This window comes from Calliphora vicina, chromosome 2 (genome assembly GCF_958450345.1).
Source record: "Calliphora vicina chromosome 2, idCalVici1.1, whole genome shotgun sequence".
Taxonomy (NCBI): domain Eukaryota; kingdom Metazoa; phylum Arthropoda; class Insecta; order Diptera; family Calliphoridae; genus Calliphora; species Calliphora vicina.
In genome coordinates this window covers 96,566,996-96,581,621 of record NC_088781.1, presented here as the reverse complement: position 1 = coordinate 96,581,621, position 14,626 = coordinate 96,566,996, and the positions used below count along the sequence as shown (strand labels likewise).

General features: G+C 35.9%; 1 protein-coding gene across 2 annotated transcripts in view; it reads left to right on the top strand.

The window, feature by feature from the left end:
- LOC135949962 (golgin subfamily A member 4) overlaps nt 1–14,163 on the top strand; it is a 45,710-nt gene extending 31,547 nt beyond the window's left edge. For both annotated transcript variants that reach the window (XM_065499422.1, XM_065499421.1), the window contains exons 5-17: nt 4,368–4,555; nt 4,625–5,693; nt 5,827–6,039; nt 9,069–9,159; nt 9,594–10,454; nt 10,521–10,654; nt 10,716–11,482; nt 11,539–11,641; nt 11,704–11,874; nt 12,336–13,286; nt 13,347–13,574; nt 13,634–13,873; nt 13,940–14,163. In XM_065499422.1, the coding sequence (XP_065355494.1) occupies nt 4,368–4,555; nt 4,625–5,693; nt 5,827–6,039; nt 9,069–9,159; nt 9,594–10,454; nt 10,521–10,654; nt 10,716–11,482; nt 11,539–11,641; nt 11,704–11,874; nt 12,336–13,286; nt 13,347–13,574; nt 13,634–13,873; nt 13,940–14,005 (5,082 nt within the window). In that variant the 3' untranslated portion in view covers nt 14,006–14,163. The remainder of the gene's footprint in view (nt 1–4,367; nt 4,556–4,624; nt 5,694–5,826; nt 6,040–9,068; nt 9,160–9,593; nt 10,455–10,520; nt 10,655–10,715; nt 11,483–11,538; nt 11,642–11,703; nt 11,875–12,335; nt 13,287–13,346; nt 13,575–13,633; nt 13,874–13,939) is intronic.
- Nucleotides 14,164–14,626: the final 463 nt, after the last annotated feature.

The window sequence follows — 14,626 nt, the reverse complement described above, 5'->3', positions numbered from 1 at the left end:
AAATAAATACTGGCGAAGCGAGGCCCATGAAGCAGGCGCCTTAAAGCATTAATCTAGTAAAACGAAGTGAGGTGAAGGAGTTGGTTAATGAAACGGAGCGGGATGGAGTAATCGAACCATCTTTAAGTCCTTGGAGCTCGCCTGTTGTGTTAGTTAAAAAGAAAGGCGGCAGCACTTAAAGAAAGCTGAACGACGTTACCAAGAAAGACAGCTACCCGCTACCAAGAATTGACGACACCCTGGACACATTAGCTGGAACAAAATGGTTCTCCACATTGGACTTGCAAAGTGGTTATTGGCAAGTAGAGATTGCAGAAAAAGACAAAGAGAAAACTGCGTTTAGTGCTAGTGATGGATTATGGCAGTTTAATGTGATGCCCTTTGGACTCTTTGGACAATGTTCCAGCCACATTCAAGCGTTTAATGGAACATGTGGACTTCACTGGAAGACATGCTTGGTGTACCTCGATGACATAATTGTCATGGGGAAGTCTTTCGTTGAACACTTGAAAAACCTTGAAGAAGTCCTCAAACGAATAGTTGCGGCTGGACTAAAACTTAGAGTAAAAAAATGTGCATTGTTCCAGAAAGAAGTTAAGTATCAACAGATGAGGATAAAATACGAGTCGTAAAGGACTGGCCTCGTCCGAGAAATCTTCACGAATTGCGTAGTTTTCTAGGCCTTTGCACGTACTACCGACGATTTGTACCGAATTTTGCCAGTGTTGCCGCAAGCCTACATGAGCTAACGCAGAAGTCGCGAGCGTTCCTGTAGAGTGAATCTCAAGAACAGGCATTCCTTCAGTTAAAGGAATTGTTGTGTACAGCACCAATTTTGGCATATCCCATCCCAGGGGTGAATTTTGTGCTAGACAGCGATGCGAGTGGATACGGAATAGTCGGTGTGCTTTCGCAGGTGATCAACGGGACGGAAAAGGTCATAGGCTACTACAGCCGAATACTTTCCAAGCCTGAGAGAAATTACTGCGTAACGCGACGTGAACTCCTAGCAGTATTAGAGTGTGTGAAGCATTTCCACAAGTATTTGTATGGTCTGCACTTCCAACTGAGAACCGATCATTCTGCCCTCAGGTGGTTGTTGCAATTTAAACAACCTGAAGAGCAACTGGCTCGTTGGATTGAGCGGCTTCAGAGCTATGATTTTTGCGTCGAGCACCGGAAGGGTTTGAAACACGGCAATGCGGACGAGCTCTCAAGACGGCCTTGCAACGTGGAATGCAAGAATTGCGCAAAAGCCGAGAAAAAGGAATGTGTCATTGACGTTCGACTAATGCATATAGAGTCCAGTGCATATTGGTCTGTATTGCAGACAAATGACCCCATACTATCAAAAATAATATCGGCAAAAGAAGAAGGCCAGCCCGCAATGAAATATCGACCGAAAGTTCACTGATGAAATCATATAGGGCCCTATGGAATAGTTTACAATTGTTAAATGGCTGCTTATTCCGCATATTGGAAAGTTCTGAGGGTAAAACAGTGGCAAATCTAATTGTTGTACCATCCTCTAAAATAAAGGAAGTAATGAAAGAGTTTCATGACGGTACCAGTGGTAGTCATCTTGGTGTGACAAAAACCTTAGAGAAGCTAAAACAACGTTTTTATTGGGTGGATTGTCAGCAAGCAGTAGCCGATTGGGTAGCCAATTGTCCACAATGCATAGCAGCGAAGGGCCCAGTAAGAAGAAGTCGTTGACAACTTCAGCAGTATAACTCAGGTGCGCCATTCGAGCGGATTGCGATGGATGTAGCAGGCCCTTTCCCTGTCAGTGATGCTAGAAACCGCTACGTTCTAGTGGTTATGAATTATTTCACCAAATGGCCAGAGGTATATGCAATACCCAATCAGGAAGCTAAAACGGTTATAAGCGTATTTGTGAACCACTAGGTGTGTCGCTATGGTGTTCCACTGGAGTTGTACTCGGATCAGGGTAGAAATTTTGAATCCGCCGTATTCAAGGAAATGTGCGATTTATACGGAATAAGAAAAACCAGAACAACGCCACTGCATCCTCAATCTGATGGCATGGTCGAAAGATTCAATCGCACCCTGGAGGAATATTTAAGAAAAGTGGTCAGTGCACACCAGAAGGACTGGGATGAACACATACCAAAATTTTAATTCGGTTTTTAATTCGGTATTAAGCCCTCATCAAATAATGAAAACACTTCCCAAGAGCAAAACGACCTTAACGAATTCGTACGCAGACGAATAAAAATGACCAGCGTCAAAATGAAAGCCAGATACGATCGAGCAGTGAATTCTGAGGGATTTAATGAAGGCCAACTTGTACTGCTGTATAACCCACAACGCAAGAAAGGACTGTCTCCCTAACTACAAACCCATTGGGATGGACCATACAAGGTGATTAAGAAATTAAACGACGTGGTGTACAGAATACAGAAAGAAATGAGCCCGAGATCTAAAATGAAGGTCGTACATCTAGAACGACTAGCTGCCTAGTGGAGAAGTGAATCTATGACTATTCGGGACGAACAGGCTTAAGGGGGGCAGTGTTACGAAATTGTATTGAATTCAAATATAACGATTTTAACGGCTGATTTAAAGTGGCATAATGCTTTCAAATAGCAGTGCCCAATCTTTAACATATCTGTGGGCATTATTAACATTGAATAAAAGCTTTCAATTGACCATTGATCGTAAGTATGGCAACGCTGTTTGCTGCGAGCGTATATTCTTATTCGAATATTCAGTTAAAGAACATTGTAGAAAGTACACCACTGATGGCTTATGTATTAGAAAGCTCTAGACAGTTAAAGGACAATCTAGAGTGCAGATGGCAGTGTTATAAATAGTGGCAGAGGTTGCAGTCGTTAGTGAGTTTATCAGAGACGCTTTTCGAACAAACATCAACTGAGTGATGTGTTTTTCAAGTGAATTCGTGTACATTATAAAGTGTGTCTGTATTTCTGCGAATTTATAAACGTGTATAAAAAACATTGGGTGACTATTTAATTCTGTTGTTGTACATTTTAAATAAATAAAGAGTTGTTACAATTTTCAAACTACTAAATGGCTTTTATTTGCAATCAAAAGTATCCGGTTTATTTAAATGAAATAAACCAACGTTTTGAAAAGGTTAAAACGTAACAATATTTATTTATGCATTGGGCCTTAGTAAAGAAACGTACATATATCAATTTAAAAACGGGTTTCTGCTATTTCATGTCTTTTGAATTTTAAATAGGATGGTTCAGAATACATATTTGGTCAATTCATAAGGTCTGCTATCAGTCATAATAATTCACAATGGTTTGGAAATGTTGTTATTGCCTTTTAAGCAAAAAATGTCCTAAAATAATACTAGTAACCAACAAGCAGAGACCAGCGCCGAACGCCTAAGAGTCGGTTAAGCCGATCCGCTCTGTACTTTCCATATAAAGTAAATACTAAAATTCGTATAACTGTGAAACTATAGCAGACAGAGTCCATGAAAACCTTTGTCGTCCATATAAATATTTAGAAGAAAAATGGTAGGATTACCATATAAAGTAAATACTAAAATTAGAATATCTGGGAAATTATAACAGCTAGAATCTTGAAACTTCGTATGAGTATTATTGTCGTACATATTTTAATATGTTAAACATGGGCATTTTAAAATTAGTGGGCGTGGCACCTTCCATATAAAGTAAATAATAAAGATGGTATATCTGGAAAAATATGATATCTAGAACCTTTAAACTTCGTACAAGTAATTTAGGATATAAATCATTAGACGAATAACGAGCATCATACCAATAGTGGACGTTGAACCTCCCATACGAAGTAAATACTAAAATTCGTATAATAGATAAATTATAAAAAGATAAAGTAATTTGTACGAATTACTTTACTATCCATATGAATATTTAGGACAAACTAGCAATAATTGGCGTGGAACCTCCCGTCTATAGACGGCTAAAAGGCTGGGCTTTTGCACGATTTATTTGTCTGAAAACGGACGGCATTAGAATAGTGGGCGTGGATAAATATAATTGCGAAAGTCTTTAAATTCGGAAGAAAATCGATGTTAGTGAAGGAATTTCGAAAAAAAAATGGAAAGTGAGACGGTCTAATGCAAATAGTATGTACAATATCAAGATTTTTCAAAATGATAAGATAAAATTTTACACTGTAGATGGTAAATGCATATATCTTGGTATACCTTTAAAAACTACAAAACATTTCCGGTATTAATTATATTCATTTAATTTTTTATAAAATCTTTAATAGTTTCATATTTTTTTATAAAAATAAATATTGGGTCAATAATACTTTATATGTTTATATTAATGAATATTTAAGAATTCTGACCGCAACTATAAATTGCTAATCTATTTTAGGTGGAAAATTCTCTGACACCGAATTCTTCAGCATCATCGTCTTCCAAAAATATTCCAGATGACTTGATCATTCTCTCAACAGACAGTTTGGCTGAGCGGGTGAGAAAAATGAATTTGCTGAAAAAGCAACGTAGTCAAAATTCCAGAGAATCAAGTCGTGAACGATCAGTGCCTCGAAAACAAGAACAGTAAGTATCATTAATTATAAACAATAAAGAAAATTCTTGTACAACACTAACATATTCAATGATCGTTAGGGATATCAGTGGTGCAGATAGTAAACCTCCTCCAGATCGACCTGAACGTACAAAAACTGCGTTATCAAATAGTACTGCAGATGCCACAAAACATCTATCATTGCCACCAAAGAAAACTTCAAGTTCAAACACTTCAAGTTCCTCATCAAGCCATACTCGACCAACTTCCGCACCTGTTAATGAAACCCATTCAACATTACCACCTACTCCACCTAAAACAGTACCAACGAAATTAAAAACAACGACTTCCTCTACATCCAATACCACGACATCGGCTGCAACCTCGTCCTCAGCGACACGAAAAAAAGAAAACGAACGCCAGAAAGCTGCTCAGGCGGCTCAAGATGTACAATTTATGCTGAATATAAAAGAAAACAGTTTCAATAACAAGAAACAACAGATGGACAACATGTCATTAACAACCGAAACTCCCTATGCTGGCCACCAGTTAGACCGCGAACACTTGGAAGAAATGGCAAATTTACGTAAAGAACTTGATGCGATGAAAACTCGCGCAGAAAAAGCTGAACGTGAAAAAAGTGATATTCTATTAAGACGTTTAGCTTCAATGGAAACGGCTCCAAATCGAACAGCTGCCTCTGAAGCTATTATGTTGCAGCAAAAAGTCAACGAACTTAAGGACCAACTCGAAAAGATCACGGATGAGAAACGAAAACTAAACAATCGTATGAAGGAGATCGAAAACAACCCGAAAAGTGCAGAGCATGAACTGAGACGTAAATTACAGGCTGCCGAACAAATCTGCGAGGAATTGATGGAAGAGAACCAAGAGGCCAAAAAGGAAATTATGAACCTGCATGCTGAAATGGACGAACTGCAGGACACCTTCCGAGATGATGATGTGAAAGCTAAGACAAGCTTGCAAAAGGATCTTGAAAAGACTACCAAGAATTGTCGAATTTTAAGTTTTAAATTAAAGAAATGCGAACGTAAAATAGAGACTTTGGAACAAGAACGTCAGAATAGTGGTAACGCGGAGCTAACCGCCAGAATTAAACAATTGGAAGACGAGTTAAGATTTTCGCAGGAACTTTCCAAAAAATTACAGGTATAAAAGTTATGTTCATCCATAAGTTATATCTAAACAAGTGATCAACAGTTATTTAACATTTCACATAACCTTAATGAAAATGTTGATTAATTGACAATCCAAACTTCTTTAAATATAACTTGTATTCTAGATCGAAGCTGAAGATTTACGTAATCCCGGCAAGAAGAAAGCTCCCATGCTTGGAGTTTTGGGTAAATCTACCTCTGCTGATGCCAAGTTCACCAGAGAATCTCTTACTCGTGGTGGTTCACAAGAAGATCCTCAACAGTTGCTTAGAGATTTACAGGACTCTGTCGAAAGAGAATCGGATCTTAAGGATCAACTTAAATTTGCCGAAGAAGAAGTAAGTGTCTAAAGCTTGATTTATTTAACAGAATTTTGTTTGAACTTTTCAGCATTAAATATTTTCTCTTCAAATCTACAAAAGTTAAGTGAACTTAGAACACATGCTAATAAATCCTTGATAAATCAAGGAATTCAAACTCAGGAATTTTATGAAATTTTAAAATTTCCAAGATCAACTCAAACCGAATTTGAAGTAAAATTATTTTCGGAAATATGCGCTATGAATATGGAGTCTGGTCCAAATGATAATGGAAATGCAATATGCTCACAAGCCAGTTTTGTCAGAAATTGTAAAGAAATGGAAGATGAATGTATCCAGACAGATTCATACATTGAGTCAAAGAACTTTTATGATGAAAGTACTCAAACATTGGAAAGTATTGAATTGGAAGTTATGCCTAAAAAGAACGAGGATATTATTAATATGCCAGACATTTTTTTGCGTTGCAATAATCGCGAAAATTCACCATTTGCTGCTATTTTACCGTCTGTGTCCGGCAGATCTGCTTCATCTTCATTTTTATTTCCAAGTCTAATATCAAATGCCCTTAAATCTGGTGCTGGGGCAGGTACAAAGTTTTTAATTATTGGACTTGATCGATTTGTAGTGTTCTTTCCTTTTAATATATTTTTTTATATGTAATTTACAACTAATTGTTGGTGATGTCCCTTGTAACCTTCACAAATTTTATATATTTATAATTTTTAACACTGTTTATTGATTCGAGAAAAAATCCGGAATTATTTTTCTGTGGGCATATTCCTTCAGATGATTTTCAACACCAATGTTCATTATACCACTATACATATATATAGTAAACTTTCTGTTTAACTTTTTCGGATTTCGATGATTATATGAAAACTACTGAGAGTAGATTGGATTAGTATGCCACATCGGATCTCAAATGCAATGAGTTGTAAAGTGAAACATCGGTTGAAAAATGTTCGAGTTATCACCAGAGTTCGAAAATGCTGTAACTATTCGTACTGTACATTGAATAAACACATTGCCCAGAGGGAAAAATTCTTAGGGCTTAAATTTGTAAGCCTTCTAAAAGACCTGTTTACACATTATATAACATACGATATTCATTCCACTCTGCCTTCTATCAGAAGAGCTTTGTATCTCCTTCTAAAAACTTTCACACAGCTCTGTAACAGAAGTGAGTATGCAAAGCCTTGACTCCCAATGACTCGCTGTGTAAAATAGAAATGATTTTGCAATGCGGCTGGGTTACCTTGTGTCTGCAATATATGGCCTTTTGGAAGGCCTCTTTACTGCATAATGAATTCGGCATAAAGCATGAAGAATGGACTTTAAATAATCACATGTGTAGTGTTATATATAAATAGCTACTTCACGCGGATTTCAGAATATCAACTGTTATAGTAGACAAACATTTTTAGAAGATTTTGTTCCTTTTTTTTGGTTTCATGTAACAGTTCATAATAGAGTAAAATTTTATTATAGAGATATAAAATATAGAAATAATTGCAAAACCAATCATGTTCAGTAACAAAAACAAAGCCTTTGAAAATAATTACAAGTAAAATAAAATACTCTAAAATATACCACTTCGATGACCTGAATGTGGCAGTTGGTATTTTCGTTCTCTCTGATGATGGAAATCAAAAATTGAGAGTGGACTCATAAGTGCTCTGTGGCTTAGGGATTAGCGCATTTGATTATAAAAGGAGAGGTTATGAGTTCAATCCCGAACTCTGAAATTTTGTATATTTTTTTTTCTCAAATTCAACAGTATTAGTACTACTAGGATCGCCCGATGGAAATTCGATCACTTTTAAACCGCTTTTTACCACTTTTATTGCGCATATCTAGAGAAAAGAACCTTTTAAACCATATATGTTTCATCAATATTGGAAAATTATTTTTAATACAAATTATACTTAAAATAATATTTTTTTAAAAATTATTTTTTTTTTAAATTGTTTTTAAAAATTGTTTTTTTAATTTTAAAATAAAAAATTAGTTGGAAAAAGAATTTATGACAAAAAAATTTATTGAAGAAAATAAAAATTCGGGTTAAAAAATGTTTTTCCCGATTTTGACCCATTGTAGGACCAACTTTCTATAGCCTTATATAGATCGTTGCATTGGACTTTGAAATATCTATCATTAGATATCCATACTGTCTATATTAATGATTTAGTAATCCAGATATAGGTCAAAAATAGGGCAAAAATCGAGGTTGTCCCGGTTTTTTCCTTATATCTCAGCCATTTGTGGGCCGATTTTGTCGATTTTAAATCATATTTATATATAAGAAGATTTTATTTAATAGCGAAGTTTTATGCAGAGTGTACGAATGACATTCCCATGTTAAATTCAGCAGTCAATAACGTTGCTCATGGGTTGAAAATTCATGAGTAGAAGTTCTCGGTGGCAAACTAATTCGACGTAGCGGAACTAGTTCAATGAACTGCAGGGTTATTATTGTATAAGCTTCGGCAGTTTGTAGTAGTATAATGTAGTGCAAATGATAACCATTTAACTACCAATTTAGCAGCCATAGCGAAGTGTGTTATGTACAAGTAGTAATATAGCTAGTTTAAGGTTTCCAGTTGGCGCTTTTAAAACTGCTGGGATTTCGTACATTTTGTAGCGAATACGGAATGTTAGTGTTTTTTCATCTCTGGTTATTACCCACCCTCCTCGAAATCATACAAAAAACACCGCAAAATGCAGTTTGTATTGACTCGATAGTTATATTTTCGAGTCTTTATGTGATTTATCATTTATTTTTTGGAATTGTTAATGTCTTAATTATTGATACATGCTGATTTAAATGTTGAATTTTATATCGTGAGATTACAATATTGTCTGTATAAATATAGATGCAAAACCATAAAATTTATGTGAAGGTTACACTCTTATTTGTTTATATTTAGCAGCTTATATCAAACCACCATTTAGAACAATTGGTACAACGAAATTTAATTGTTTTGTGTAGCACCTGTTAATTGTTATTGGCTAAAAGAGTTTTATTTTTCTGTTTAATTTTACAGGCTGAAAATTTAAGGAAAAAAGTTGCCCGTATGGAGGATGAAAATGATTCTCTAATGATGCAGTTGAAAAAAATGGCAACACGCTCTAGAAGTATGATAAGTTTAAAATAATTATGTTTTCCAAAAGTAGAAGATAGCTGCTATGACATGACATGGAAAGCTTTCGAACTCGAAAAATGTTTGAATTTTTAAATAAATTTTAATTACACTCTGAAATTCTAGAGTTGGAAGACTTTCCATAAAACATTTAACAAATGCTTTCACTAATATATGTACGTTACTTCATTTAATCCCTTCCCGGCTATTCCAAAATAATATCAACTAAAATGTTACATTGCCATTTTTTTACAGCTGCTCATATAAATTAAATTGGGTTTTCGAAAAATTGAATCTCATTGTCCTCTAATAAGCGTTAAAGCATCACACCTGTTATTTTGTGCATGTTAAAGTTAATGAAAATTCAGTTTAATTGAAAACACTACTAACATTTCCTTTTATCCAATAAAAAAAATCGTATAAAAACAGCACGCAAGCTCAGTCCTACGCCCCATCGTTTAGCTCCTGAGGTACAAGCTGAACGTGACGAGGGCATATCCGATGAAGATGATCCGGCTGAGTTGCGCATTCTCTTGGAGCTTAATGAACAAGAGGCTTCCATACTCCGTCACAAGGTTGAAGAATTGGAAAAACAAAATTCAGAGTCTAAAAAGCAAGTTCGAGAACTTCAGGATAAGCTATCAACTTCTGCAGATAAACGAAATACATTAGGGTCTTGGGGTAATAATTCATCGGAGAAGAGACTGAAAGCCTTAAACGATGAACTCGAACAGCTAAGAAAGAGCATATCCGAAAAAGATAAACACATTGAAAGGTTACAAGCGGCTGCTTCCGCTCAGACCGGAGCAAATTCTAAACGGCAGTTGGAAATGGTCGAACAAGAAGCAATCGTCTTACGTTCTAAAATTACAGCTTTAGAAACAGAAAACGAACGCGTACAAAAAGAGGTCAAGCGTTTGCAATTGCAAGCATTGCGTAAACAATCTTCAACTGAGAAGAATGGAAACACGCAGGAGCTGGCAAAACTTAAAGAGACACTTACTAGCGTCGAGGAAGAGCGAGATGTTCTTCAAACGAAACTGAAACGTATTTTACAAGAAGCTAATGAAAAACTGCCACCGAGAACAACTGTACGTATAACAGATTTAACGCCGAAAAATCAGTTAAAAAAATGGGTTGAAGAGTTGGATGATGAAATAAGTGAAATGAGGGCTATTGTTGCCAATAGTGGGGCTCATACTGTAAAGGCTTTGGAAGGTGAGAAAAAATCGCTGGAAAATGAGTTGAGAGAATATAAAACCAAGCTTAATCAAGCCGAAACAGATTTGCGTAAGTATTGAACTTATTACACCTAAACATTTTCAAAACTCTTTAATTTTTGAAATAAACTTACAGAAAAACTGAAATCATCATCCACTCCAAAGGTACAAGATTTGGAGAAACAGCTTAAAAAGACCGAGGAGGAATCCAAACAATTGAACTCAAAGATCAAGGAACTTGAAGACAAAATCAAGAAACAAGATAATTTGGTAAACTCGATAAACATTTTACATTAATATTCACTTAATTATTCCCATAATCTTTTTGCAGATCAAGAAATCTGAATCAAGCAAGGCATCATTAGAACAGCAAACGAAATCTGAAAAGGAAAAGCTTTCCAAATTGGAAAAGGATTATGAAAAAGAACACAAGGAACGTGAAAAACTAGAAGGAAAACTGTCACAAAAGGATAACGAACTAACGCAGGCACGCAAAGCTGCCGAAAAAATTAAAACCAATCTGGAAAACGAAATCAAAGAACTTAAAACTAAATCTTCAAAAACGGATACCAAGCAGGTACAGGATCTCAAAAAACAACTAGAAGAGTTACATGAAACCCTAGATAAGGAATCAAAACGTTACAATGACCTAAATGCCCAATGGGAGAAGATGTCCGAAGAAACGATTCTGATGAGAGCTCAGCTATCGACCGAAAAAAATAATCTTCAAACTGAACTGAACAATGCCAAACAGAAAATATCCGAGTTGGAAACAATTCGTGTCAATCGTTCAGAATTGGCTAAAAAGTTAAATGATGCTCAAAAGAAGATACAGGAATTGGAAACAAAAACCCTCAAGAGCGGACATTCAGAATATGAAAAGACAATGCTGCAAAACAAGTTGGACGAAAAGACCCAAGAGTATGAACGTCTAAGAAGGGAGAATGAAATGAACATCGATTTGGTGTTCCAACTGAGAAAGGAAGGCGATGAGTTGAACCGAAAATTGAACGATTTCAGTCGTATCGAACAGGCTCAATCGTCCATTAACGGTCACAGTGTCAGTTTGGAAAATGAAATCAAATCATTAAAAATAAAGTTAGTAAATATAAATTAATTTAAATTTGTACATATTTAATTATCGGTTTTTATAGATTGGAAAATTCCGAAATGCAATTGAAGTCGGAAGTGGCATCAACACGTCTACGATATGAACAGCAGGTTAAAACATTAAGTGGAGAGCTGACCTCAATGCATGTTTGTATTTCATTCGTATGTATAGTAGTCAACAATGATATTATAACTAATTTTGCTTGCAGCGTCAATGTGAACGTTTCAAAAAGGATCGTGATGCGTTCAAGCAAATGTTGGAGTCGGCCCAAAAGAAAATTGGAGATCTTAAGGCTAACAATACTGGCAGACAAAGTAGAGGTTCAATGCACAGCAGCGATGAAGACGATAAGAGTAAAATTGCTTATTTGGAACAACAGGTGAGTCAAACGTTGAAATCTCTTCTACAACATAATTTTATTAAAAGAATTTGATAATGGAAAATATCCAGTTGGAGACTTAGCTCTAAGTTCCATACATTATACACTACGTTTTTTGTTTGATAAATTTTGTACTGGGTTTCTCAATTAATGAATCCCAGAGGTAAACATCTGCCCAAGTTTATTGCTATATTTCGTGTCCCCTATACATTTGTCCCTAGAACAAATAAAAAAAACTTATTGTTAGGCCTGTAAAAAAGCACATTCAATAAATAAATAAAACATAAAAGAACATTTAACAAATTCAGAATTCATCTTATAATGTTAATATACTTGATTTATTTCTGTCAGTATCAACGTTTTGAACAAAAGCTTATTAGATCGGCAACTATTTCGTATTCATATAATATTTAATATACTACATACTTGAGCAGTAATTTACTTTGTGTGAAATATTTCAGATTGGTTGTTTGGAAGATCAGCTAGTAGATGCTCGTTTGGAAGCTAGCAAAGTCAAGACTGAATTGGTTTCGGAGCGTAGTGCAAATGAGATAAAAATATCCGAAATGCAATCGAAACTTAATGAATTTGAAGAGGAAAGAGTAATCGGCTCTGGCCGCACCAAAATTCCTGGTATGAAGACCAAACTTGAGCTGTCATGGCAGAAAGAACGTGAAGATCAACAGAGATTATTACAAGAGACTTCAACGCTGGCCAGAGACTTACGTCAAACTCTATTCGAAGTGGAGCGTGAACGTGATAAGGAACGTTTGGAGTCAAAACGTCGTCAGGATCAATTGAAACGTACCAATGAAGAGGAAATGGAAGAGGGTCGCAGAAAAATCGCTGAATTACAGTGCGATTTATTAGAGTTGCGTGATGTTCACGCTAAACTCCGAACATCAAATGAGAAGTTACGAAGAGAGCGAGAGCGTTATGAAAAGGAGTTGGTTAAACGGCGCATGGAACAAGAAGGTGGTGATCGAAAGCTTGGTGCACTATTGCACACAGTTGATGAGTTGGTAAAAATAGCTCCAGATTTAATGGGAGGAAGAGTGCCAGCTACACCTAATGATTTAAGACCAGAACCAATATCCACAAAAAGATCTCGCAGTCCTTCCCCGTCTATGAATACATCACATGTTGGCAGCGTTCTAGCACGTTTAGCCGAAGCCTCTGATGAATTGCGTAAATTCCAACGTATTAACGAAGAGGAGCATGAGCGTAATCGTATGAGACGTGGTAATTTGCGAAGAGCTGCTTCTCAAGAGAATGATCCGCATGGTAGTCAAAGTTCTGTGGCAAGTGCAGGGGGCTCTCATCGAAATGGTTCCAAATTATCACGTTCCGGTCATAATGGCAGTCTAATAAGAAAAAGTCTATCACTGGATCACTCAATACAACAAGATCAGGTACATAATGAGTATAATAAAATTATGGAATTAATCTTAATTTTAATATTTTTTATGTAGAATATTTGGCGTCAGGATGATGGCAGTGTTTCGTCAATGCAATCTATTGATTCCGAATTGGGAGGTATGGTGCGTGATTCAAGCTATGATTCACGTTTGGATTCCCGATTATCGGGCGGTTCAACTCAAAGTGATATTCCACGTGGTCCACGTAAGAAGAAGAAGGGACTTATGGGAAAGTTGAGAAGTCTCACCAAGAGTGGACGCAATTCCGAAAGTGAAATATCTGTAAGTGGCAGCTAATCGGCATTAATTGATGGTCTTAACAAAATGTTTTCTAAATTAAGATTCAAGGATCGGACTCTGATATAAGTGTGGCCAGTGACATGAGGGCCAGTAAAAAGGATTTACGTGGCCGTCTATCGGGCATGTTCAAACGTTCAGGTTCGACATCACGAAGCGGCAGTACGGAACGTATGTCAAGTGAACAAAGACCAGTAGCTGTTGTTGTTGTAGGCGATGCAGATGGACCTCAGCCTAGAGATCCCCCACCTGCCAATGCTCTGACACCAAAACCAATTAGATCTGTACGTATTTAAGATACAACAATAATCCAATCAATATTTCAACTATTTTCACTTTCTTTTTGACAGATTGCAAAGCCTCCAACGCCTACACCAACAACACCGGTGACCAGGAGAAGAGCAGCTAAACAATAATGATTAGTTCGGGCATACATTTTTACTCATTTTATTTAACACATTTTGTAATGTATTGTTATAAATTGGATTACCATTTATTTTCACATACCATAATTGATTAGAATCTTTTTATGATTTAAATTATACACAAATAAATATTGTTACACCAGTTTAAATTACCTTGTTAATAAACATTTGTAATATAAAATGGGGGAATATTTAAAAACCAAGTGATAAGAAGCTGGTGGCCCAAAATGTATCACCCTATACGTAGATCCTATAAATTTTATAAATAGCGACAACTGTCAGATTTGGCATTTGTGAAGTACCAAAGTATGGTCACTTGACCGATATCAGAGCTTTGAAATAATTAATTCCATTTGATCTTATTTCACTAAAAACCTAATGAGGAATTAAAAAATGTCAATCATTCATTCAATAAAAACTCTACCTTCATTCAAAGTCTTTTATTAAAAGAGAATACATTACATTAATTCATAACAGAATTCATTCAACCTTTGAATGAATTGTATTCAAATATCTTCCCCTCAATAAAACAATAGTGTATAAGCATTGCACCTTCGTGAGAAGGTTATATAAAAGTTTGTCATTCCGTTTGTAATTTCCACAATATAATTT